At 45.3% G+C, this 27,286-nt stretch overlaps 1 protein-coding gene across 4 annotated transcripts in view; it reads left to right on the plus strand.

Moving 5' to 3' along the window:
- The window catches only part of LOC125451326 (serine/threonine-protein kinase NIM1-like), a 50,414-nt gene extending 23,175 nt beyond the window's left edge, over nucleotides 1-27,239 (plus strand). For 2 of the 4 annotated variants that reach the window (XM_059644925.1, XM_048528324.2), the window contains exons 2-4: nucleotides 10,523-12,200; nucleotides 14,013-14,281; nucleotides 21,075-27,239. In XM_059644925.1, the coding sequence (XP_059500908.1) occupies nucleotides 11,912-12,200; nucleotides 14,013-14,281; nucleotides 21,075-21,830 (1,314 nt within the window). In that variant the 5' untranslated portion in view covers nucleotides 10,523-11,911 and the 3' untranslated portion in view covers nucleotides 21,831-27,239. Of the gene's footprint in view, nucleotides 1-2,566; nucleotides 2,744-10,522; nucleotides 12,201-14,012; nucleotides 14,282-21,074 lie in introns of all 4 variants that reach the window. The other 2 variants (XM_059644926.1, XM_059644927.1) reach the window with 2 other exon arrangements.
- The last annotated feature ends 47 nt before the right edge of the window (nucleotides 27,240-27,286 follow it).

A 27,286-nucleotide genomic window follows, 5' to 3' on the forward strand; every position in this document is an offset into this window, starting at 1 on the left:
AATACAGTCATAGTTTGGATCTCAGACAATGATGAGATAGAAGACAGGAAAGAGATTGAGTGCTTAGCAGCATGGTGTAAAGACAGCAATCTCTCCATCAACAAAACAAAGGAGCTGGTCATTGACTTCCCAAAGCAGAGGGGAGGGCATGCCCCAGTTTGCATCAGTGGTGCTGACGGGGAGATGGTCGAGAACGGCAAGATCCTGGGAGTGATGATCACCAACAAACTGTCCTGATCCACCCACGTCAATGCGATGGTCAAGAGCATAACAACATTTCTGCTTCCTCAGAAAGCTCAGGAAATTTGGCATGTCCACAAGGATTCTTACCAATTTTTCTGGATGTACCATAGAAAGCATCCAGTGTGGATGCATCACTATGTGGTATGGCAAGTGCTATCCCCAAGATTGTAAGAAGCTACAGAGAGCCATAAACACAGCCCACCCTGCCACACAAACCTGCCTCCTATCCATTGTCTCTTGTCTACACTTTCCACTGACTCGGGAAAGGAGCCAACATAATCAAAGATCCCTCCCACCCTCGTTATACTCTTTCCCACCCTCTCCTGGAGGGCCGAAGATATATAAGGTGGAATATACCTCTGAACAGATTCAAGAACAGCTTGTTCCCACTGTTATCAGACTTTTGAACAGACCTCTCAAATATTAATTCTGATCTCTCTCTCTCTCTCTCTCTCTGCACCCTCTTTGTGGCTATAACACTTTATTCTCCACTCTGTTCTGCTACCCTGACGCACTTTGTACATTCTGCCTGTAGAACTTGCAAAACAACACTCTTCACAGTATCTTGGTACATGTGACAACAATAAACCAATCAAGTCAGGCAGCATCTGTGGAGGGAAACAGAGTTAACGATTGAAGTCCAGTGACTCTTCTTCAGAACTGATTGTCGCTGGAAAAAGGTTGATACATGTGCTGAAGATGGGGTGGGGGTGAGGGGAGTAAATGATAAGTGGATGGAGTTCAGAGAGAAAACAGCAGTTGGGCAGAAGAAGGAATGGTTAACGGTGAGTTGGGAAGAAGGAAAAGCTGCTAATCAGGACCATCGCTGGGTGAAATGGGTTTGATTCTGAAAGCAGACCATGTCATGATATGGCCTGGGGTCTGGAGTAAAGGACATAGAAGGAGGTGTTCAGACTCTAAAATTATTGAATTTAATTTGCATCCTGAAGGCTGCAGGGTTCCCAAGTGGAAAATAAGATGTTGTTCCTCCAGCCTGCACTGAGCCTCACTGGAACACTGCAGCAAGCTTGAGACAGAGATGTTGGCCAGGGAACAGGATGATGTATTGAAGTAACAAACTATGAAGCTGGATGAACGCAGCAGACCAAGCAGCATCTTAGGAGCACAAAAGCTGACATTTCGGGCCTAGATCCTTCATCAGAAATGGTCTAGGCCCGAAACATCAGCTTTTCTGCTCCTAAGATGCTGCTTGGCCTGCTGTGCTCATCCAGCTCCACACTTTGTTATCTCGGATTCTCCAGCATCTGCAGTTCCTATTATTTCTGGTATATTGAAGTGGCAGACGACAGGAAGCTCAGGGTCATTTTTGCGGGCAGAGCATAGGTATTCTGAAAAGTGATTCCCTAGTCTGTAATTTGTTTCTCCAATGTAGAGGAGACCACATTGTTAGCAGCGAATGCACTGGACTAGATTGAGTGAAGTGAAGGTAAATCAGTGCTTTCACCTGGAAGGTGTGTCTCGGGCCTTGAATAGTGAAGAGGGAGGAAGTAAATGGGCAGGTGCTGTGTACTATTGGCAAGAGATGTTGAGTACGGAGGACAAGGGGACCACGGTCCTGGAGGAAACGGCTCCTGTGGAAGGGAGGTGTCTCGTGATAGCATCCTGCTGGAGGTGGCAAAAATGGTGGTTAATGGTCCTTTATATGTGCATTCTGCTGGCGTGGAAAGTGAGGACTGAGAGGCTCTCTTGCTGTTTAAGGAGGGAGAAAAGAGGTGGGTCAGGGCCGAGATGCAGGTGATGGGTCATTCATGGCTGACAGCCCTGTCCAGCTATGTTGCTGGGGAATCTGTCCAGTCTGATTAAATCTCCTCTCAACCTTCTGTTTCCCAAGAAGAACCATCCAACTTCTTCAATCTCTGATGACATTCCTCGTCCGTGGAACCTTTCTCATGAACTTTTTCAGCATTCTCTTTAGACTTCTGTCCACTCACTAAAGTATGGCATCCAAAACTGGACACAATACAGCTGAACCTATGTTTTATGCAGGTTTAATCTAACTTTGTCAGTATTGTGCTGTTGTTATATTGTGTTATCTTGTCTGTAAAGAGTGGGAAATTAATCAGCCAGGAGCCAACTTTTATGTGTGAGTTAGTGGGGCCATACTCATATTTTTGGGTAATGGCAGGTTACTAAGGTTTTAGAGTAGATTTGGAGCTCGGGTTGCGGATGTTGTGGATTTTTCACAGACTTTTAATTGCCCTGCCGGGTAACATCATCAGTGTAGCCTCCATGAAGCACTGTTATGTTTCCCCGCCTGCTATTTGAACTCTGGATCCATTGAGCTGAATTTCCTCTCTTCCAGTTTTCCTTCGCAGTGGAGTGTATATGGGGTCGACCTCTACGTGTTTATTGGTGGCTTTCTTCATGGAGTACCAGGCTTTTAGGAATTCTCGTGCTTCTCTCTGCTTTGCCTCTGCCAGGATTTTGGTGTTGTCCCAGTCGAATTGGTAGTTCTCCTTATCCATGTGGATAGCAATGAGTAAGTATTGGACGGTTGGCCCAGTCTCCTAGCCAGCAGGATACTGTAGAATTACAGAAAGGGCTGTAAACTTTCTAAATTTAATGTGATGTTTGACATCCTATGAACTAAAAGGCAACTGGGACACACAACATGATGGCAAGAGTGAGTAAAGCTGAGACATTAGAAATTAATTTCATGCTGATATTGGTTGAATAGACTCATGTCCATGCCAGAGAGAGTAACATAAGCTGAGTGCATGGTGCGAAAGTGAAAACGGAATGGGTCCTGGTACAGCAATAAATGCACTGTGATAGCTCACAATGAAGTGGGACTCTGCTGATGGAGGAACTTTCAAGAAATTGAGCCAAAGTGCAGATTCATTCAGTAATGAAGAGAGGGGCAAATCTATCCTTCCATAGGCGGGTAATAAAGGACCAAATTCATTTAGCAGCTCGTGGCCTCATCCAAACTGAACCATTTGAAAGATTCAGCATCAATCTCCAGCCAAGATAGAATCACCAGATACACTTTGAGGGTGAACTTCAATGCCTCAGCCAGCAACTAGGGGAGCCTAGTGATAACTTGGAGCAACACTGAAAAGCAGAGCAATTGTGTCAGGCAGTAGGCCTGTGGTAATGTCATTGGGTTGGTAATGCAGAATGGCAGATTAATGTTCTTGGGATCTATGAATATCACCTTTGCAGGTGGTGAATTTAAGTTCAATATCTGGAATAACGAATATCCTAATGGTGACCTTGTAACCACTATTGGTTCACTAATGTCCATTGGGAAACGATATTTGCCACATCACCTATACCTACCCTACATGTGACTCCACACCCATAATTAGAAATAGAGTATTTATATGTTGGAAATCTGAAATAAAAATAGCAAGTGCCAGAGAAACCATTTCTGGTTGCTGCAGCAGCGCGAGCGGGAGCTTGGAGCAGGAGCCTGTCGGGAAGCCAGTGAGTCACTGTTTTTGAATCGTTAAAAAGCTTACCTTGTGAATTGGCGGAGGTACGCTGAGCAGGAGCCGACATGGGACTGGTGAATGAGTGAGGTAATATATTTGTGTGGTTGTGTTACCCGAAACACTACCCGGGTAGTGCCTCCCACCCATCTTCCTCCTCCTCTAACCAAAAAAAAGGTTCTGTGTGCCTGATTGGTAAGATAACAAGTTTATTTTTATTCTTTATTTTTTAAGTCTTGTGAATTTAGAATAATGGGAATGGAGGTCAGGGCAGTTGAATGCTCTTCCTGCAGAATGTGGGAGGTAAGGGTCACCACTAGTGTCCCTGCTGACTACATCTGCGGGAAGTGCGGCCAACTCCAGCTCCTCAAAAACCGCGTTAGGGAACTGGAGCTGGATGAACTTCAGATCATTCGGGATGCAGAGGGGGTTATCGAGAGGAGTTACAGGGAGGTAGTTTCTCCTCAAGTACAGGAAAAAGGCAAATGGGTTACAGTCAGGGGATGGAAAGGGAGCCGGCAGGCAGTGCAGGGATCCCCTGTGGCCATTCCCCTCAACAATAAATATACCATTTTGGATACTGTTGGGGAGGACGACTTAGCGGGGAAAGTAGTGGGGCACAGGTCTCTGGCACAGAGTCTGTCCCTGCTGCTCAGAAGGGAAGGGGGAAGAGGAGCAGAGCAGTAGTCATTGGGGACTGCATAGTTAGGGGGACAGATAGGAGGTTCTGTGGGGACGAGAGAGGCTCACGGTTGGTGTGTTGCCTCCCAGGGGCCAGGGTGCGTGATGTCTCGGATCGTGTTTTTGGGATCCTTAAGCGGGAGGGGGAGCAGCCCCAAGTCGTGGTCCACATAGGCACCAATGACATAGGTAGGAAGAGAGACGGGGATTTAAGGCAGAAATTCAGGGAGCTAGGATGGAAGCTGAGAGCTAGGACAAACAGTTGTTGTCTCTGGTTTGTTGCCCGTGCCACGTGCTAGTGAGGCGAGGAATAGGGAGAAAGAGGAGTTGAACACGTGGCTACAGGGATGGTGCAGGAGGGAGGGTTTTGGATTCTTGGATAATTGGGGCTCTTTCTGAGGTAGTGGGACCTCTACAAGCAAGATGGTCTTCACCTGAAGCAGAGGGATACCGATATCCTGGGGGGGAAATTTGCTGAGGCTATTCGGGTGGGTTTAAACTAATTCAGCAGGGGGATGGGCACCAAAATTGTAGTTCGACTATAGAAAAGGTTGAGAGTAGGGTGGTCCGAAATAAAGTTTCAGGGAAGCAAGATGGCACCGGCGAGCAAGAAGTTGGTTTGAAGTGTGTCTACTTCAATGCCAGGAGTGTCCGGAATAAGGTGGGTGAACTTGCAGCATGGGTTAGTACCTGGGACTTCTATGTTGTGGCCATTTCGGAGACATGGATAGAGCAGGGACAGGAATGGTTGTTGCAGGTTCCGGGATTTAGATGTTTCAGTAAGAACAGAGAAGATGGTAAAAGGGGCGGAGGTGTGGCATTGTTGGTCAAGGACAGTATTACAGTTGCAGAAAGGATGTTTGGGGACTCATCAACTGAGATAGTATGGGCTGAGGTTAGAAACAGGAAAGGAGAGGTCACCCTGTTGGGAGTTTTCTATTGGCCTCCGAATAGTTCCAGAGATGTAGGGGAAAGGATAGCAAAGATGATTTTCGATAGGAGTGAGAGAGACAGGGTAGTGGTCATGGGGGACTTCAACTTTCCAAATATTGACTGGGAACACTGTAGTTCGAGTACTATAGATGGGTCAGTTTTTGTCCAGAGTGTGCAGGAGGGCTTCCTGACACAGTATGTAGATAGGCCAACAAGGGGCAAAGCCACATTAGATTTGGTACTGGGTAATGAGCCTGGCCAGGTGTTAGATTTGGAAGTAGGTGAGCACTTTGGTGATAGCGATCACAATTCTGTCATGTTTACTTTAGTGATGGAAAGGGATAGGTGTATACCACTGGGCAAGAGTTATAGCTGGGCGAAAGGCAATTACGATGAGATTAGGCAAGATTTAGGGAGCATAGAATGGGGAAGGAAACTGCAGGGGATGGGCACATTAGAAATGTGGAGCTTATTCAAGGAAAAGCTCCTGTGTGACATAGATAAGTATGTACCTGTCAGGCAGGGAGGAAGCTGTAGAGTGCGGGAGCCGTGGTTTACGAAGGAGGTGGAATCTTTGGTCAAGAGGAAGAAGAAGGCTTATGTTAGGATGAGATGTGAAGGCTCAGTTAGGGCACTTGAGGGCAATAAGGTAGCCAGGAAAGACCTAAAGAGAGAGCTCAGAAGAGCTAGGAGGAGACATGAGAAGTTGTTGGCAGATAGGATCGGGGTAAACCCTAAGGCTTTCGATAGGTATTTAAGGAACAAAAGAATGACGAAAGTAAGATTAGGGCCATTCAAGGATAGCAGTGGGAAGTTGTGTGTGGAGTCAGATGAGATAGGGGAAGCGCTAAATGAATATTTTTCAACAGTATTCAGTCTAGAAAACGACAATGTTGTCGAGGAGAATACTGAGATACAGGCTACTAGACTAGGTGGGATTGAGGTTCACAAGGAAGTGGTACCGCAAGGTTCAGTGTTGGGTCCACTGCTGTTTGTCATTTTTATAAATGACCTGGATGAGGGTGTAGAAAGATGGGTTAGTAAATTTGCAGATGACACTAAGGTCGGTGGAGTTGTGGATAGTGACGAAGGATGCTGTAGGTTGCAGAGAGACATAGATAAGCTGCAGAGCTGGGCTGAGAGGTGGCAAATGGAGTTTAATGCAGACAAGTGTGAGGTGATGCACTTTGGTTGGAGTAACCAGAAGGCAAAGTACAGGGCTAATGGTAAGATTCTTAGTAGTGTAGATGAGCAGAGAGATCTCGGTGTCCATGTACACAGATCCTTGAAAGTTGCCACCCAGGTTGACAGGGCTGTTAAGAAGGCATACAGTGTTTTAGCTTTTCTTAATAGAGGGATCGAGTTCCGGAACCAAGAGCTTATGGTGAAGCTGTACAAAACTCTGGTGCGGCCGCACTTGGAGTATTGTGTACAGTTCTGGTCACCGCATTATAAGAAGGATGTGGAAGCTTTGGAAAGGGTGCAGAGGAGATTTCCTAGGATGTTGCCTGGTATGGAGGGAAGGTCTTACGAGGAAAGGCTGAGGGACTTGAGGCTGTTTTCATTAGAGAGAAGAAGGTTGAGAGGTGACTTAATTGAAACATATAAAATAATCAGAGGGTTAGATGGGGTGGATAGGGAGAGCCTTTTTCCTAGGATGGTGATGGCGAGCACGAGGGGGCATAGCTTTAAATTGAGGGTTGAAAGATATAGGACAGATGTCACAGGTGGTTTCTTTACTCAGAGAGTAGTAAGGGAATGAAACGCTTTGCCTGCAACGGTAGTAGATTCGCCAACTTTAGGTACATTTAAGTCATCATTGGATAAGCATATGGACGTACATGGAATAGTGTAGGTTAGATGGGCTTGAGAGCGGTACAACAGGTTGGCACAACATCGAGGGCCGAAGGGCCTGTACTGTGCTGTAATGTTCTCTGTTCTATGAAACCAAGTCGTTCTGGCAGTATGTCAAGAGAGAAATAGAATTAATGTTGCATGTCCAGTGTAACTCTTCTTTGGAGTTGCAGAGAACTGGAGGAATGTTTACTTTTAATGGTGTAGAAAAATTAAGAGTGGAGGAGCAAGTGGAGCAGATGGGAAAGGTGCCCCAGTGCAAAACAAAGGGAGTGCTATTGGTGTTGGAAAAGGTGTTAATGGTCGATGTTAGTTGCAGTTTGCCCAACTGTTGAAAAAAAAAGCCCAGGCAAACAAGATATGTAAGCAAGGGGGCTGACATGTTAAAGAGGATGAAAACCATTTCATTACTTCCTTAATTTTGGAATTAATTTTGATTTTTGATTTATTTATTAAATTTACATCACGCTATCTGTTTGATTGGGATTTGAACCCACATTTCCAGAGTTTGAATCTTGAGTTGACCAATGCAGTGGTGATACCCAAAGCTTCTATCTGTGTAAGTTTACCTCAGAAAAACTGCTCTGAATCTGAACAATGTCACACTAACAACACAAAGGAAGTAAGATTGCACAGCCAGGTGAGAAAAACACTGAAAGGCAAAGATGTTAGCTGTAATTATCCTGCAGTTGAGCAGTTGTGAAGATTATCTCAAGGAAATGTGAGATTAAGGTGACAATAAAAACAAATAATAAGAGAACAGGATGATCATTTATGCACATTAAACTTTACTCCCCACTTTAAAGCATAGCTTCCCACCGCCACACACATACACAGACACACATTCAAAAACATAGATATACAAAAGTAAAACCCAAATATCGAGCAGAGAGAGAAAAATAATAATAACCAGAGCAACACATTTCTGTCCAAAATTGTAAAATTGGAAGGATTGGTCCACTCTCCTTGCCTGTTCTTCGATGATACCTCAATGCTATTCACACAATGATGATCAACCTTTAGTTCATTCATTGCTTGGTTGGACCCAGGGTCTTTCTTTCCATGTGAAGTCCACTCATGAAGGCAATGGCCTAACTGGTATTATCACTGGACTCTTGATCCAATGACCTAGGTAAAGGACTGGGACCAGGGTTTGAATCCTGCCATGGCAGATGGTAGAATTTGAATTCAATAAAAATCTGGAATGAAGAGTTTAATGATAGCCATAAAATCATTGTTGATTGCTGGAGAAAAACCCTATTGGTCACTAATGTCCTTTAGGAAAGGAGACTGCAACCTTACCTGGCCTACATGTGACTCCAGGCCCACAGTAATCTGGTTGACTCTCAAACTGTCCTCTGGAAAATTAGTAATGTGCAATAAATGCTCGCCTAGCCAGCACAGGCCTTATCTTGTAAATGAATTTTAAAAATTCACATTGCTTCAACTGCAGCAATTATCTTTACTGTTCTTCAAAATCAGCAAACAGCGTTTTCTGTCCTTTTTAAAGCATTTTTCACATTTTCAGTTCATAGACCAAAATAAAACAATGGGGTTTTGTACCCTGTATATATACTGGTGTACTCTGCCTCTGTCAGGGTCTCAGACTCACTCACAGGAGTGAACTCTTCAATAGGAGAACCCTTGAAAGTGTAAAGCTGCACTCGAGCAACAGGTAAAAGAAATGTTAAAAGAGAGTGGTTGCTGATAGTGGGGTGTGTGGTGCATGTGTGGAATGAACTTCCTGAGGAAGTTGTATATGTGGGTACAATTATAATGTTTAAAAGACATTTGGATGGATGTGGGCAGGAGCCGGCAGGTGGGACTAATTTAGTTTAGGATCATGTTCAGCATAGACTGGAGCGAAAGGTCTGTTTCGGTGGTGTATCAGTTTCTGCTGAGTACAAGGATGGAGGTTACTTCCTTAGAAACAAATTCGGAGTGGAGTAGGCCATACAACCCTCGATGATAGAATGCTCTTTCTGGAAATGTGAACGAGACAGATTCAATCAGGGCATTCAAGAGGGGCATTGGATGGTTATTTGAATGGAAATGGTGTGCAGGGATATGGGGGAAAAGGAAGGAGATTGGAACAAGGGGACAGAACTTGATACAGGCATGATGGGCTGAATGGCCTCCTCCTCTCCTGTAACAAATCTGGTGATCTCAGGGAGCTCCACTGTTCAATAAGGTCACATGCGATTGTAACTTCGCTTCCACCACTTGCTCTGATAGCTAAATTGAGTCCAAAACTGGAAGATAGAGGTTTGCGGTAGGAGGGGAAAGATTCAAGAAAGACCTGAGGGGCAGGTTTTTCCCGCAGAGGGTGGTACATGTATGGAATGAGCTGCCAGAGGAAGTGGTGGAGGCTGGTACAATTACAACATTTAAAAGGTGTCTGGATGGATAAATGAATAGGAAAGGCTTTGACGAATATGGGCCAAATGATGGCAAACGGGACTAGGTCAGACTGGGGATAATAGGAATTGCAGATGCTGGAGAATCCGAGATAACGAGGTGTAGAGCTGGATGAACACAGCAGGCCAAGCAGCATCTTAGGAGCGGAAAAACTGACATTCTGGGCCTAGACCCTTCATCAGAAATGGGGGAGGGGAAGAGGGTTCTGAAATAAATAGGGAGAGAGGGGGAGGCAGATTGAAGATGGATAGGCTTTGCAGTGGGATTAAAATTGTATCAGAGATACAAGATGCTGCTTGGGCTGCTGTGTTCATCCAGTTCCACACCTTGTTATCTCGGATTCTCCAGCATCTGCAGTTCCTATTATCTCTGATACAATTTGACCTGCTGTGTTCATCCAGTTCTACACCTTGTTACCTAGGTCAGACTGGGATGTCTGATGAGCACGGACAAATGCAGGGTCTGTTTCAGTGTTGTATGGTTCTATAAAAGGCTATCGTGATGCAGCAGTAATGTCTATAGTTCTTTTGGAAGTGTAGTCACAATCATCAGAGAGAAAATACATCAGCCATTCTTTCCATCAGAAGATTCCACAAATAAAGGAATAAATATTTTTCCATCTTTTTGCAAAGGACTGTTCACATTCCATGTGTCTTTCTGTGAAAGTGCCTCCTGATCTCACCCCTGAATGTCCCTGCTCTGGTTTTGAAGTTACACCTGATCTGTCATTAAAGGGAATTTCAATGTAATTTTAAACAGGCTGATCAAATTGTCATCAACCTTCTAAACTCATGGGGAAATACAATGTTTATACAGCCAGTGCTCAGAATTTGTAACATTTGTAGCTCCCGCTATCATTCTTTTGAACCTTTATTCTGAAAGTCATAATCCCGTCAAAAACTTGGGTGGATTAAGATTTGTCTGATTTATTCCTGCAGAGTGAATGGTCGCCATCATCCCCTCTTGGACTGGAGCAGCTACAGAGCGAGTGTGTGCGCAAAAGAGATGGAGAGAGAGCCAGACAGCTGACAGAGAAATACAGGTTTGACCTCCTAGGACATTTCACCTTTGAGCCGGCTGCTCCTGTCACTGGCAACACTGAAAGGGCCAGTCAAAAGAAACTGATTTACGGAAAAAGATATCAAATTGAGCAAGGGGAGGCACACTCTTTTACATTCCTCCAGTTTCCCTTCCAGCTCAGATACTGCACATTATTATCCTCCAACGAGGCAATAAGTTGCTTATTATATTTCACAATGCCCCTGGTATTTGCAAGGCAGCTTCTGAAAAACACCAGAAAAACGAAGCTGAGCTGACAGTGCAGAAGGAGGTGTGGACAGACGGAAGGATTACATTCAGCTGACACTTCAAGGTCGAGAGCAGGAGAGACTGCTGGACTGAATGCCAGATAGGTAACTTCACAATGAAGGTGTGCTAAACCAACACGTACTTCCACCATCACTCAGCTGCAAGTCTTGTGGATACATTGGTTCCTGTTCAACTGTTCCTTGAGGGAGGTTGGAACATGAGGCACCTTAAGTACAAAGGAAAGGCTGAAAAAAGTGTGTTTTCAGTGACAGGTTTACCTCTCGGTGTCAAATCTCCAAGGCAGTCCCCACCAACATGCCCAGTCTGCTTGTCGAGAAAAAGAATAGTTCTGTCAGATAATCCGTAGGACCTTCCGTCCTGTTCTGTATTTTGACCATTCTAGCCCATTTAATGCTCCGACCTGAGCAACAACTGGAAGGCAGCGAATGGCCTCATTGGAAACAGGAGGCCAATGAAGGGCACCTTTCTCCATGTGCGAGACCTTGACCTCCAGCCATGAAAGAGTTGCATTTGTAGGGCAACTTCAGGACATCATGGAGAACTTGATTAGCCAATGAAGCACTTTTGAAGTGTCATCACTGTTGTATCATATAGAAACCTGGCTGCCAATTTGCACACAGCAAGATCCCGCAAATAGCAATACGATAGTGGCCAGATAATGTTTTTTTAAGTGATATTGGTCGAGGGATAGGTATTGACTGGGACAACTCCCCTGCTCTATAAAGTAGTGGCCACGGAATCTCTCGCACCCATCTGAGAGAGTCTGACTTGTGGGTCCCTTATTTACAAAACTGTGCGCCCTCTGGCATCTTGCTGGGATTTTCAGCTCTGATTTTTCTTTATTGTATCCAAGACCAGGAGTGGGATTTGAACCCAGAATCTTTCATTCATCTCCACACCCAGAGTGTTACCATTGAGGCACCGGCCAAGATCCAGGTGGGATGTAGACTTGGGAAGGAGACACCATTCCGAATGTGGAGAAGTGCCCCTTCCAGACTATGAGCACAGTTTGCGCCAATGGTAGCACCATGGTGAACCAGCGCTATGCCCAGTGGAGTCGGGAAAACAGCTCAGAGGACAGCACTCGGCCAGAGGTCTTTGAGGAAAATGGTGGGCAGCCACGTAGGTTGACCCCTCTGGAGAAACTGTCACAGGAGATGGCGCATGATGAGCGGGCGGTCAAGGAGCTGACGCTGGGGAAGCGGATCGGGTTCTACCGTGTGCGAGGCGAGATCGGCAGCGGAAACTTCTCTCAGGTCAAGCTTGGCGTCCACTTGCTCACGAGAGGTAATGACAGCCCCCAGGACCGGGCTGGTCCGTATTGACAATGTGGCTGGCTGCTTGCTTCTGATTTTTGTTCAGCAAAGTAATGATGCCAGCTTGTGCCTAGCCTCTTCAATGCGGTCAAAATCATCCCAAGGCATTTCAGACAAATGCTAGCAAATAGCAAAATAAAACAAAGGACTACAGGTGCTGGAAATCTGAAAGGAAAATGGAAATTGCTGGAGAAACTCAGTGGGTCTGGCAGCATCTGTGGAGACAGAAACAGAGTTAACGTTTCGAGTCCAGTGAACCTTCATCAGAACTGTTCTGGGGTTCTGCTTCTGTTAAAACATTACTGCTGTTTCTCTCTCCACGATGCTGCCATACCTGCTGTGTTTCTCCAGCATTTTCTGTTTATCCCCTCAGCAGTTTGACAGTAAGACAGACAGGGCAATATTAACGCAGAAGGAAGGTCAAAGTGGAAAGTTTTGGTGGGCGTTGTAAAGCGGGGGGAGAGAGAGAGACCCTGGGATTTGGGGGCTGGAAGACGGTGGGGGGAGGAACCATCTGTCTCCCTTGTACTTCACTGACTGTCCTCCCATTTTCATTCTCCCCCATCCTCAGTATTACCCAATCTCACTTTCCCCCATCCTCAACCCCCCCATCCCCACTAACCCCATTCTCACTCTCCCTTCATCTTTATCCCCAATCCTCATTACTCCCATTCTCACTGTCCCCCCATCCTCATTCCCCCCCATCCTCGGTACCCCTATCTCCACAGTCTCCCTGTCCTCACTCTCCCTTCAACTTCACTCCCCCATCCTCACTCTCCCCCATCCCCAGTACCACCCATCCTCAATCCACCTCCTCTCTTTCTCCCCCATCCTCATCTCCCTCATCCCCACTAACCCTATCCTCACTCTTCCTTTATCTTCACTCCTCCATCCTCACTCTCCCCCATCCCCAGTACCGCCCATCCTCACTCCCCCATCCTCACTCCCCCCTCTCCTCACCTCCATCCCCACTAACCCCATCCTCACTCTCCCTTCATCTTCAGTCTCCCATCCTTATTACTCCCATTCTCACTCTCTCCCCCATCCTCACTCCTGCCCAATCCTCACTGCCCCCATCCTCATTACTCATATTCTCACCCCCACCGTCCTACCTCCCCCCTTCCCCAGTACCCCAACCCCACAGTCTCCCCATCCTCACTCTCCCCCAATCCTCACTGCCCCCATCCTCACTGTCACCGTCCTCACACCCCCTTCCTCACTCACCCTATCCTCACTCCCCCATCTTCACTTCTCCCCAGTCCTCTTCTTCCCATTCCTTACTCTCCCCATCCTCACTACCCCCTGTCGACACACCCCCTAATTGTGTGACCGTGGACATGGTATCATTGAAATTAGACTGGATGTTGCTGCTGGAATCATACATGTGAATTCTAAGGCAGACACTGCCTTTAATTCAACTCTCATCTTGAGGGGTGATTATGCTCCTGCATGAGCCTCTCACTGAATTATTTTGGGTGAGACCAATTAATTCACATTAAACAAATTAATCAGGAAATAACCCTTTAAGGGGGAACTGAAATAAAAGAAGTCCCAGAAATGACATTCATACAAAATTGGAATTGAAATTTAGCTTTACGGAGTTGTTCAAATCCCATGCAGCAGTCTCTCTTAAGGAGTATTCTAGATATTGAATTAAACAAGCCCCTTCACCAATGTATCTCAACGATATCACTAATATACCATTGATATCAATGTGTGCTTTTACCTGAGGGTCCTTGTAGAGGGAGTAGGTGGTGTGACCCTGTTTCTTTCTCACATTTAGAGAAAGTCGCCATCAAAATATTGGACAAGACAAAACTGGGGCAGAAGACCCAGCGCCTGCTGTCACGAGAGATCTCCAGCATGGAGCGCCTACACCACCCCAACATCATCAGGCTGTACGAAGTGATTGAGACTCTGTCCAAGCTTCACCTGGTCATGGAGTATGCTGGTGGGGGCGAGCTGTTCACCAAAATCAGTACCGAAGGCAGGCTCTCAGAGGAGGACAGCAAGGTGGTCTTTGCACAGATTGTCTCAGCAGTTAAACACATGGTAAGCGCTCGCAATGTAACAGCCAGCTGGAAAGCTGTAGCCTAGGAGAGGCTCGTCAGCTCACTGTCCCGTGACTCAATATTTGGAAGAGATACCTGATTGGTCCCACTACCTCTGCTCAGGTCCTGTAGTTGTTTCTTTTTAAAGTAGTGTTATTGTCACTGGACTTGTCATTTCGAACCACAGGTTAATGTTCTGGGCATGTGGGTTTGAATCCCACCAAGGCAGAGGGTGTAACCTGAGTTGAATTAAAACAAAAATCTGGAATAAAAGTTGCCAACCGTGGTGACCATTGCCGATTGTTGTTAAAAAAAAACCTACAGGTTCGCTATTGCCCTTTAGGAAGGAAATCTGCCGTCCCTACCTGGTCTGGTCTGTATGTGACTCCAGACCCACAGTAATGTGGTTGACTCTGACTTCCAGCTGGAATGCTGGCCTTTCCAGTGACGCCCCCATCCCATGAACAAACAAAAACAAATGGTAAGAAGTTTGAATATTACATTCACAAATTAGGATCTTCAATCTGAGCAAAGGAAATGATGAGGATATGAGCAGCAAGTTGACTAAAGTGCTGGGGAAATATACTAAAATATTGATTAATTGACAGACAACGGTTAACATTTTAAAAATTACTGGTAGTAAGTCTACAACAGAAGTACATTCCTGTAGGGCCAGACACCCAAATAGAAAGGTCACTTAACCGAGATTAATAAAATAAATTAAAGATTGCATTAGATGAAACAAAGTGGCCGCTAAGAATGTGAGATATAGCCTGAGGATTGGGAACAAGTTAAGACCCAGCAGAGGAGGTCAAAAAAACTGATGAGGGACGAAGAAGAGAATATAAAAATAAGCAGGTGAGGAATATAAACGTGGACTGTAAAAAGTTTCTAAGTGGAGGTGTCAGTGGTGGACTGGGATGGACAAAGTCAGAAAAGTCAGGTGCTAGTTCGGCCTCAACTGTGTGCAGTTCTGGTCAGCACATTTTGGAAGGGATATGATTGTCTAGAGACATTGCAGAGGAGACTTACCAGAATGTTGCCTGTGATGGAGGGTCTGAGCTATGAGGAAAGATTGGACAGACTAAGGTTGCTTTCCTTGGAGCAGTGAAGGCTGAGACAGAACCTAATAGAGGTGAATAAGGTTATGTGGAGCATAGACAGAGTAAAGAGGAAAGGTTTTTCCCATTAGTAGAGGGGTCAATAACCAGTGGGTGTAGATTTAAGGTAACAGGTAGAAGGCTAAGAGGAGAATTGAGGCTGATGAGAGTTGGAAGCTTACTGCCTAAAAGAGTGGTTGAGTTAGAAAGAATTGGAACATTTAAGCAGCATTCAGATATTCAGTTGCATTGACGTTGCCTCCAATACTTTGGGTGAAAAACTGGAAAATGGGATTAATGTAGTCAGAGATAATGGGAACTGCAGATGCTGGAGAATCCAAGATAACAAAGTGTGAAACTGGGTGAACACAGCAGGCGAAGCAGCATCTCAGGAGCAGAAAAGCTGACATTTCATATGAAGGATCTAGGCCCAAAACGTCACCTTTTGTGCTCCTGAGATGCTGCTGGGCCTGCTGTGTTCATCCAGCTTCACACTTTGTTATCTTAGTGTGGTCAGACCTTGGTTGACCAGAACAAACACAATAGGCTGAGCGATTTCCTGTGCTTTAAATGTCTGTGGGTCAAATGATGTGATAGTTGGGCATTTAGAGATGAATGGCAACATTGTGCAAAGTCACTGTGGGTTTATGAAAAGGAAGTCCTGTTTCATAAACTTGTTGAAGTTTTTTGAGCTTGTATCATGGATGGATGTGTATTTAATTTTCAGGCGGCTTTTGTTGAAGTCCCCCACAGGAGGGTAGTAAGTAAAATTAAAGCAGATGAGATGTGGGGGTGAATGCACTGGTATGGATTAAGGGTTGGTTACTAAACAAAAGGCAGAAAGTAGGAATAAAGACATCATATTCAGGATGGTGGGCAGGGAGGTATGGCAGTTATCAGTGTGAGATGCACAACTGTTCATAATCTATATCAATGGTTTGGATGTGAGGACGAATTGATCATTTCAACATAACAACAACAAATTTGCTGGAAAAGCTCAGCAGGTCTAGCAGTATCTATGAAGGAAAAATCAGAGTTAATGTTTTTGGTCTGGTGACCCTTCCTTAGAACTGGTGGCAGTTTAGAAATATCAGTTAATATGCAGAAAAAAGGGGAGAGGTAGGGAGTAAATGATAGGATAGACCCTAAAGAGAAAGAAGAGCAATTGATCGGACAAAGAGTTGATAATGTTGTTGTATCACTTCCAAACTTGCTGATGACACAGCATAGAATGCAACGAAGGTGAGCAAAGAAAATGACAAGGAAAGGGAAAATAGAATAAGAATACATAAGACTATGGAAAAAGAGAATAAACGATTCATAGACTTAAAGATGGACTGTAAAAGCTAACAATGTATGAAACAGAAAAGGCCAATAAAGATAAATATAGGAATGGGTGGGAATGTAAAACGTGAGGAGGTTGCAAAGAGGTTTCAAGAGAACTTGGACAAGCCAAAGTGAATGGGCATTTGGAATAGAACACTGTTACCCCACAGTGGGACTAGTACACTGGAGATCAAGACCTTTTATTCCCAGAGTCATCACAGAAGAATATTTCATAAAAGTAGCAAGATTCCCTAACTTACCTCTCTTAGACTCAAACTCACAGAAAGCACAAATGGAGTTTATGTGCGTAACAAGAATGATCATTTATTACAAATATATATATATATATCTCACTACAAATAAACAATTACTAACGATTGACATATAACCCTGTTCATTCAATCCCCTTATAAAAATCTATATATACATAGACACAGACAGACACAAAAACATTGGTGTTATGGGCAGAAGGAAAGATGGGGAAGGCAGTTGAATGGTCCCTGTCCACAGGGGGCTCTGGAGATGATCCTTTTGTCTCACCAGGACTTGTTGCTCCTCAATCTTCTTTTACCAGGTTCCTTTTACTTGTTTGCAGGAGGTGCAGGGTGGTCTCTGATTTCTTGGTTAAAAGCCACAGCTTACAGCATCTATGGGAGACATAAATTGGCTTGCTTTGGGCTTGAGGTTTTTTTTAAACTGCAGAGAGAAGGACAACTCGTTCCTTTCTTCTGGAGTTACAGGGCCTTCTCCCAAATATTCATGCCCCTGAGCTGTTCAGCTCCTTGGGAGCCAATCGAAAACACAGAAAAATAAGACTTTATAATCTGAATTCGTGTGAAGTTATTCACTTGGGTACAAAAAGCAAAGAGCAGAATATTTCTTAAACAGTGGGAAGTTGGAAAATGTGAATGTCCAAAGGGATCTGAGTGTTCTTTTTCAGAGCCTAGCATGCAGGTGTAGCAAGCAATTAGGAAGCCAAAAGTTAAATCGTCCTTCGTTGCAACAGGATGTGAGTTGAGTTTGTCTTAATGCAGTTATACGGGGCCTTAGTGAGACCACTCCTGGAGGACTGAGTGCAGTTTTCATCTCCTTATCAAAAGAAGAATAAATTTGACAGAGAGGAAGTGCAATGTAAGTTCATCAGATTCACGCCTAGAATGTTATCTTGTCCTAGGAGAACAGTTTGAGGAAATTGGGCCTGTAGAGCGATAGTACTGAAGACTTTTGCTTCAGGACTTGCTGCTCCCCGAGCCAAGTCGTTCCAGTGCAGTTACAACACTGGCATCTACCGGACAGTGTGGGAAACTGCCCAGGTATGTCCTACACATGAAAAGTAGAACAAATTCAGCCTGGCCAACTACCGCCCCATCATCTACCTTTGATCATCAGTAAAGTGATGGAAAGTGTCGTCAACATGCTATCAAGCAGCACCTGCTCAGCAATACCCAATCACTGAGTTCTGTCAGGACCACCCAACTCATGACCTCATTACAACCTTGGTTCAAACATGGACATAAGAGCTGAATTCCATAGGTGAGGTCAGAGTGACGACCCTTGACATCTGTGTGGCAGCAAGGAGCCCAATCAAAACTGGAATCAGTGGGAATCGGGGAAACTCTCTGTTGGTTAGAGTCATACCTGGCACATAGGAAAATGGTAATAAAGTGTGAAGCTGGATGAACAGAGCAGGCCAAGCAGCATCTCAGGAGCACAAAAGCTGATGTTTCGGGCCTAGACCCTTCATCAGAGCTTCCCTTTGATGAAGGGTCTAGGCCCTAAACGTCAGCTTTTGTGCTCCTGAGATGCTGCTTGGCCTGCTCTGTTCATCCACCTTCACACTTTATTATCTTGGATTGTCCAGCATCTGCAGTTCCCATTATCTCTGATACATAGGAAAATGGTTTTGGTTGCTGGAGGTCAATCATTTCAGCTCCGGAACATCTCTGCAGGAGTTCCTCAGGGTAGTGTCCTAGGCCCAACCATCATCAGCTGTTTAATCAATGATCTTCCCTCCATCATACGATCAGAAGTGGGGCTGTTTACTGATGATTATACAATGTTCAGCACTATTCGCAACTCCTCTGAACTGAAGCAGTCCGTATCCAAGTGCAGCAAGAACTGGACAATATTCAGGCTTGGGCTGTAGAATGGCAAGTAACATTCATGCCACACAAATGCCACGCAATAACTATTTCCAATAAAAGACAATCTAACCAATGCCCCTTGACATTCAATGGTGTTACCATCGCTGAATACCCATGATCAACATCCTGGGGGTCACCATTGACCAGGAACTTTTATGTAAAATCATCAGTCAACAGGAGGCTTGTGGGCAGAACCTGCCACTGGTGAGATGGCAGGGCAGGCATGGGGTTGGTACTGGAAGGATGCCTGCCCTTTTCTTGCCATCTCCAAAACTGAATTCTGGGAGAGCCAGCCCACAGATGCCTTCCCATCCCATCACCAAATAAAGCCCTGAACTAGACAATTACTGACCTGTCAAAGACCTCGTCCCTGACCCACCGTCTTGAGCTACAGTTACCTGGGCAGGATCCGGCAACTAGTGTGGGCAGGACCAGCCCAGGGGATAGGGGAAGATAGGTCACTCGATTCAGACCCCTCTGAGCAAAACTGAGGAGCTTAATCCAGGCAGGAGAGCCTCCCCCTGCCATGAACCCTATCCAAATACGCACCCTCCCAACACACACACACACACAAACAACACGTCACCTCAAATTCATGATCAGTCGGAGAATCAAGGGTTACGGGTAAAGCTGTAAAGTGTATGTGATGAAGGTCAGATCAGCCATGATCCTATTGAATGATGGTGCAGGTTTGAAGGACTGAATGGTCTCTTAGACTCAACTTCCTGTCTTTCCCACATAGGAACCCCTGCCCTCTAGGGGTGATTATCCATCTGGGGGTCAGGGTGACCCAGTGGGGAATTCTGGAGCTTGGTGTTGCTGGCTTCTGGAGATTTCTAAATGGGATAAGATTTGAAGGAACAAAAGCAGAAAGTTCTGGAGAAACTCAGCAAGTCTGGCAGCATCTGCAGAGAGAGAAGCAGAGTTAACATTTCGAGTCCATTAACCCTTCATCAGAACTGATCCAAGGGGTTTTAGATGAAGAAAAAGCCACAGGTTCCTCTCCAAGAAACCTCCTCAGTTTCAGAATAAGTCTTAACACAGAGAAACTGTGCCCAGCGATCCTGGGATGAGGAGATTCTGATGACTTTTGGGTGAGGCATACAGGCTGTGAAGGGATAGGGATTTAAGTAAAACCAGTATTCCTGACCCCTTTCCAATCAGCAGTAATATCCCAGATTAGTCATCCTATGATGTGCTATTGCTCAGAAATGTGTGCAGCAAGATTCCACAAACAGCAGTGAGAGGGTCTTTTTTTTTCTTGTCAGTTGAAGAACCTATACTGGCCAGGACAGCAGATTCCTTCATGGCTTCTATACCCCCATTCCCCCACCTGTTCTTCCAGTGTTTGCTGTGAGAGCTTCACACACACACCTCGGCTCACAGAGCCTCGGTCTGAGCTCTCATCTGAAGAACATTCTCTCCACACAGCAGCAGACCTAGCAATGGCTCTGTCAGTCTTGTCCATCAGAGGGGGAAGCCTGCTATCCTTATCCGGCGTGGCCTACATGTGACTCCAGACACACAGCAACTTGGCTGACTCTTAAGGAGAAATTGTCTTATGAGCAATGGTTAAACGAGTTGGGACTCTACTCACTGGAATTTAAGAGAATGACAGCTGATCTCATTGAACTAAGTAGAATTCTTAAGGGGCTTTTGAGGATAAATGCTGTGAGGATATTTCCGCTTATGGGAGGGTCTAGGACCAGACGGCATAGCCTCAGAATAAGGGGCAGGGGGGTGCAATTTAACACTGAGATGAGGAGGAATTTATTCTCTCACAGGGTTATGAGTCTTCTAAACTTCTTACGACAGAGTTGTGGGGGAAGAATCCTTGTCTATATTCAAGGCTGAGATAGATAGATCCATGATCAGAAGGGGAATCAAGGATTATGGGGAAAACAGGAAAGTGGATGTGAGAAATGCCAGATCACCCCGATCCTATTGGTTGACAGAACAGGTCCGATGGGCCGAATGACCTACTCCTCCTGTTCCTATTTCTTCTGGTCCTTTTAACTGCTCTGTGTCTGCGCTCCACAGATGCTGCCAGAGTTTGCTGAAGTTTCTCCAGCAGTTTCCGTGTTACTTTTTAAATGTCAGACTTCTAGCATCCGCGGTGGTTTGGATTTATTTGACTGGTTGTGATTCCTGTCTCTCTCCCACACCCCCCCCACCCCCCCCCCCCCCCGCCCCCCCGCCCACCTCCAACTCCTTGCTCTCGCAGCACGAGAACAACACGATTCACCGGGACCTGAAGGCAGAAAACGTTTTCTACGTGACCGGCAGCTTCGTGAAAGTGGGCGACTTCGGCTTCAGCACCACATGCCGGAGGGAGCAGCTGCTGAGCACCTTCTGCGGTTCGCCGCCCTACGCCGCGCCGGAGCTCTTCCGGGATGAGAGTTACGTGGGGGTCTTTGTGGACATCTGGGCATTGGGGGTCCTGCTGTACTTCATGGTGGTGGGCACCATGCCCTTCCGGGCAGACACCGTGGCCAAGCTGAAGAAGTGCATCCTGGAGGGTGGGTACCAGTTGCCGCTGCACCTGACCGAGCCGTGCCAGAGGCTGATCCGCGGTATCCTGAGACCGGCACCTACCGAGCGGCACACCATGGCTCAGATTGCCCGCAGCGAGTGGCTGGGGGGTGTCCGGCTGGCGAAAGGCCACGAACCCTTCCGGCTGGACCCCTCCCACCTGGCCGGGCCTACTGAGGTTCTGAAGGGAGACCAGGCCGAGGTGAAGCAGGCATTGACCCGCCTAGGGGTGACGGACTCCCATATCCTGGACAATGTCGGCAAGGACTCGCGCAGCCCCATCACGGGCACGTACCGCATCGTGCTGCACCGGGTGCAGAGGAGGAGGGCCCCTGACACCATCCCGGCCCTCTCACGGCAGCAGGTTGGAGCCAAGGAGCCAAGGAAAGACGCCAACAAACCCAATGGTGCGGCGCGGCAGACCTCCAAGTTGTGTTTGATTTTGTAAGACGAACCAGAAGGGGCCAGGTCTCACCAGTTTTATCGAGAAGGAAACATGACTTTCTATTTTGTAACAAGCTGTAACTGTCTCTTGCTGATAAATTGGCGCCCAGTGGGCTTGTGTTTGTGTGTTAAATATACCACAGTTTCGGTGGTGTGCAGAGGAAAGCTGATAGCTTGGACTGCAAGGTTGGATTTGGATCTAAGCACCTCCGTACCACAACAAACCACCAGCGAAAACTGCCCCCACAACTGAATCTTTGTCATTCGACCAAAACTTCCATTTTTACATTCTTGTCCTTGGGTTCAGATTCCTCCACAGCCTTTCTGTATTCCCACCTCTGTTCTGACAACTGTTCCAAATCTCAGGGCTCCTTCTGCATCAGCTCCTTGTGTATCTTCCACTCCATCCTCCCCAGAGTCATGCAATGTACAGTCATAGCTTCACTGAATGACCAAATAACATTGTGAGGGCTGATTGGCCTCCTCAACTTGGTCTTGTGATTCTTGTGGATCAATGTACTGTTCTGGCACTGAGCTCAACAGCTTCCCCTCGAAACATCTCTCTCCCTTTCTGGCTCCCTCACCTCCCCTTTAAGCCTCTGCTTCCGAAACAATAGACTTCCCATAGAGGGACTGCAGCGAAGGTCCACTGGACTGATACGAGAGGTATTGTCCCATGGTTCTCTTGGGCCTGTATTCACGAGAGTTTAGAAGGATGAGAGGGGATCTGATTAAAATGTAAAAAATTCTAACACAGCTGGATACCACGAGATGCAGGGATGGTGTTTCCCTCCACTGGGGAGTCTACGTCCATTGGGGATAAGTGCCAGGATACAGCATAGACAATTGTGGACCGAGATGATGAAAAATGTTTCAATTCAAAGTAAACCTGTGGAATTATCTACCACAGAAGGCTATAGAGGCCAAGTCACTAAATACATTCAAGAAAAAGACAGATATATTTTTAAGAGGGAGAAAGTGGGATTATGGCATTGAAATCATATTGAATGTTGGAGCAGCCTTGGAGGACTGAATGGCTTACTCCTGCTTCAAGTTTCTATAAATGTTTCTCCAATTAAATTCATTTGTAGGCCATCTGTCGAAATGTGGGAACAGGTTAGTCGGAGGAAATGGTGCAGCATGAGTTGTGTGTGTGTTGGTGGGGTTGCTGGTGGAAATCGAATTCTCAGTCATCAGGGAGCCACAAAATCCCCATATTTCAACACAGAACTGGGAAGGTCACACTGGTGTAGCCAAATGCAAATGGGGCTAAGGCTCAAGAGTACAGTTGTGGTTAGGAAGCTGACCTGTCCCACCACGAGAATTAAATCATGACCAATCTGAATTTAACTCTATTATCCCTTCATACCCTCACCCAACAAAAATCCTTCAACATGGACAGCTGTTCTTGCCGCATCCTAGGAAAAAGTTCAGAGGAAGGGCACCGACTCGAAATGTTAACTCTGTTTTTTCCTTCACAGATGCTGCCAGACCTGCTGAGCTTTTCCAGCAACGTCTGGTTTTGTTCCTGATTTACAGCATCCGCAGTTCTTTCGGTTTCTAAAAACCCTTCAATATTAGTCTTGAAAGCTCCAATTGGTCCACAGCATCAAAAGCTCTGGGCACAGAGACAGCGTTCCAGATTTCCACTGGACTTAGTGCAAGTACTTCCCAACATCACTGTTTGTCAAATCCTGCACCTAATTATTTTGTCCTTTCTTTTCCCTCTATTTAAAGGGCAGTGATGGCCTGGTGTTAATGCTCAACTGTTAATTCAGGTGATGTTCTGGGACCCAGGTTCAAATCTCACCACGGCTGATGGTGCAATTTGAATTCAATAAAAATCTGGAATTAAAAGTCTAATGATGACAATGAAACCATTGTCAACTGGTGGAAAATAATCCCGTCTGGTTCATTAATGCCCATTTAAGGAAGAAAACTGCCATCCTGACCTGGTCTGGCCTACATGTGACTCCAAACCCACTGGTTGTTAACTGTCATCTGGCCAATTAGGGATGGGCAATGAATGCTGACCCAGCCAGTAACAACACATCCTATGAATGAATGATTTAAAAAAAATTGCAGAGATGCTATTACTCACTTCTGAACTTTCTTTTTAAACCACCACCAAATCAACCATATTACTAATTAAAAGACAAATTATCAAGTATTACCCACCAGCAGCAGTCCATTCTTGTATTCTTAAGTAAATGACCCAGCTTTAATTTTCAGATTATGCCCCAATGTCTGAGACTCTGCCACAACAGCAAACTGATCCTGACTACTCTATTCATCCTGTTAAGGATTTTCTGAGAGTGGGACTGAACCACTTTGATTCCTTTCCCAGGTGACGGGTCTGGATTGTGTGTTTGGTCTATTGCTTTCAGTGGACACTGGGTGCCTGATTGAGAAACTTGCTCCACTCCCTGGCAATAACATAAATGCTGTCTGCGTCAAAGTGAGGAATGAGTTGGAATGAGTTACCATCCCACAAACAGTCACACTGCCCTTCATAACCTATCTCCCTCCCCAATCTGACCATGGACACCCCAGAACTTTACTCAGCTTATCAACAGATAAATGTTACAAAGTTCATAACAACCGAACAGCCTGCACAAAACTATTTACTTTGTAATTCACTTACCATGACCTCAAAGCTGTCAGCATGATGAAATGTAGGTGAAAGGTCTTGCTAGATCAGAGTTTATTTTAATATTCATTCCCAGGACAGAGACTTCAATGACAAGGCCAACATTTATTGCATACCACTTGTCTTGAGAATGCTTGACACACACACTGTCAAACATAGAACTAGTTCAGATGGCAATTAGACATTTCAGGACAATTATGGGATATAGGATAAAGGTCCCAGGTCAGTCCAAGGTTGACAAGTTTCTTTCTTTGGAGGGTTTTTAAAAATTCATTTAATTGGGTGTTGCTCGCTAGGCCAGCATTTATTGCCTGTTTCTAGTTGCCCTTGAGAAGGTGGTGTTTAGCTGCATTTTTTAACTGCTCCAGTCCTTGATCTGCAGGTAGATCCACAATACCATTAGGGGTGCAATTCCAGGATTTTGACCCAGTGACAGTGAAGGAATGGTGATATATTTCCAAGTCAGGATGGTGAGTGACGTGGAGGGGAATTTAGAGGAAGTGGTGTTCCCATGTATCTGCTCTCTTTGTCCTTCAATGTTGGAGAGTTTGGAAGGTGCCGTCAAATACATCTGAGACTTTAATCATAAGAAAATTAACACAATCTTCAGCTGTCAACTGTTTTTAAGTGTATTTTAACTGTAAAATCTTGCTCAAAATTAATTTTTGGGATGTGGGAGCCTCTGGCCGAGGCTGACATACAGTCATAATCGCACTGCACTGAGGGAGGCCATTCAGCTTGGTAAGTACGTGCTGGCTCTTTGAGAGCTCCTGAAAGCAGTCCCCGACCCTAGCTTTTTCACTCATAATCCTGCAGATCAATCCTCCTCAAGTACAGGTCCAATTGCCTTTTCAATGTGCCTATGGAATGTGATTTTTGTTGTTCTTTCAGATAACATGTTTCAGATCTTCACCATTCTCTGTGTGAAAAATCTTATTTCCTTTTCCGATCTCCTGTGAAACGATTTATGCCTGAGACTCTTGGTTACCAATCCTTTTGTCTCTGCCGTATGTCCTCTGAATTTGGCTATTATCAGAGTCACATTTTTGTTGACAAGTTTTGCATGATCCGCCAACTTCAAATTGTGTTCCACATACTCAGGTCACTTGAAGGTGATGGTTGTATTACTGAGCAGGAGAAGAACCTACAACACTTCACTCCAGAGACACATTATTCACTACAGCTCTGTCTGCCATTGCTGTCTCTTTGAACCCATGTGCTTCAGTTTTCAGAATCGGCCTGTTATGTGGTGAACTGCTGTCCTTAAAAAATGCATCTAAATTCGTTATTGTTATCTTCATCAGCATCTGTTCTATTATTTTATCAAAGAACTCAGTAAGAACAGTCACAATTAGCCTTCAGCAAACCTTTGTTGCGTGCCCTTTACTAATCCCTGCTTCTTCCAGTAAGAATTCATTTTGTCTTGATGGCAATCTCTAGTAGTTTTCCCATCACTGATGCTACACTAACTTTTGCAACACAGTTTACTACTTACTTTTCTGAACCATACAACAGTAGTTTCAGAGATCTAACAGCACAGAAAAAGGCCCTTTAGCCCATCAAGTCTGGTCAACAATCTTCCATTTCAGTTCCCATTTCTAAGGAGATTCTTCCTGAACAATTAGTCTGTGATGACGGTACTTATAATGGTTGGACAGGGAGACCCAGGATTTTGACCCACTGACAACTGACGGACATAATCTAATTGCTAGTCTGTGGGTGCTGGCCATTCTCATGCTTCCTCATTGGCCTTGTGTTAAAACCTGGATCATTGATCCTGACTTTACCTTTGCTCAGTATTGTCAATGTAGTGATTTTTGGTTGGGAGTCAGCAGTCGGTGCTTTCTGAGGTTTTGCTCTTGCGCTCGCACAATCCACAGGACCCTACAGCCAGTCACTGAATTGATCTTCCCTGCCAGATGGATGTCACCTGGGGAGTGGCTACACAATAGTGGTCAACAACCAAACACTTCTCACACACAGATGGAAGTGAAACATCAGAATCCTTTCCTCCCCCCCACTCCATCTACTGTTCAGTCTTTCCAAATACTAGCACTATGATACCAAAAGGCTTACCTGCAGCATATGGACTGCGGTGCTTCAAGAAGGCAGTTCACCATCACAGTCTAAGGGGCAATGAGGATAGGAAATAAGTGCTGGTCCAGTGAGGGACACCCACATCCCATATCAAGTATCTTTTTCAAAACATTCTGTTAAGGCCACATCAAAGGAATAAACGCTCTTGATGTGTATCGGGGGTATAACATGTTGACATAGATAGAGGATTAGCTGGCTAACAGGAAACAGAGCAGGGACAAAGGGTAATTTCTAAGTGGCAAGGTATAAGACATGGTCTGCCACAGGGTTTGGATTTAAATAAATGACTTGGTTTGATTTATTATTGCCACACATACTGAGATACAGTGGAGGAGATGAAGGGATTGAAGGTTTAGTGACCAAGTTTGCTGATGACACAAAGGTAGGTAGGAAAGTGAGTTGCGAAGAGTGTAGAAGGAGCCTACGAATGGATGTAGCTAGGTTGGTGGACAAAAATCTGGTAAATACAATGTGGGTTATGATGAAGTAGTCTGTTTTGGCAGGAAGAATAAAAGAGAAGTATATTATCTAAATGGATCGGGGTTATCCTTGTGCATGAAATTCAAACAGCTATTATGAGCTTACAGCAAGAAATTAAGAAACCTAACGTAATGTTATAGTTTGAGTGATAATGGGAACTGCAGATGCTGGAGAATCCAAGATAATAAAATGTGAGGCTGGATGAACACAGCAGGCCCAGCAGCATCTCAGGA

This window comes from Stegostoma tigrinum, chromosome 3 (genome assembly GCF_030684315.1).
Source record: "Stegostoma tigrinum isolate sSteTig4 chromosome 3, sSteTig4.hap1, whole genome shotgun sequence".
NCBI lineage: Eukaryota > Metazoa > Chordata > Chondrichthyes > Orectolobiformes > Stegostomatidae > Stegostoma > Stegostoma tigrinum.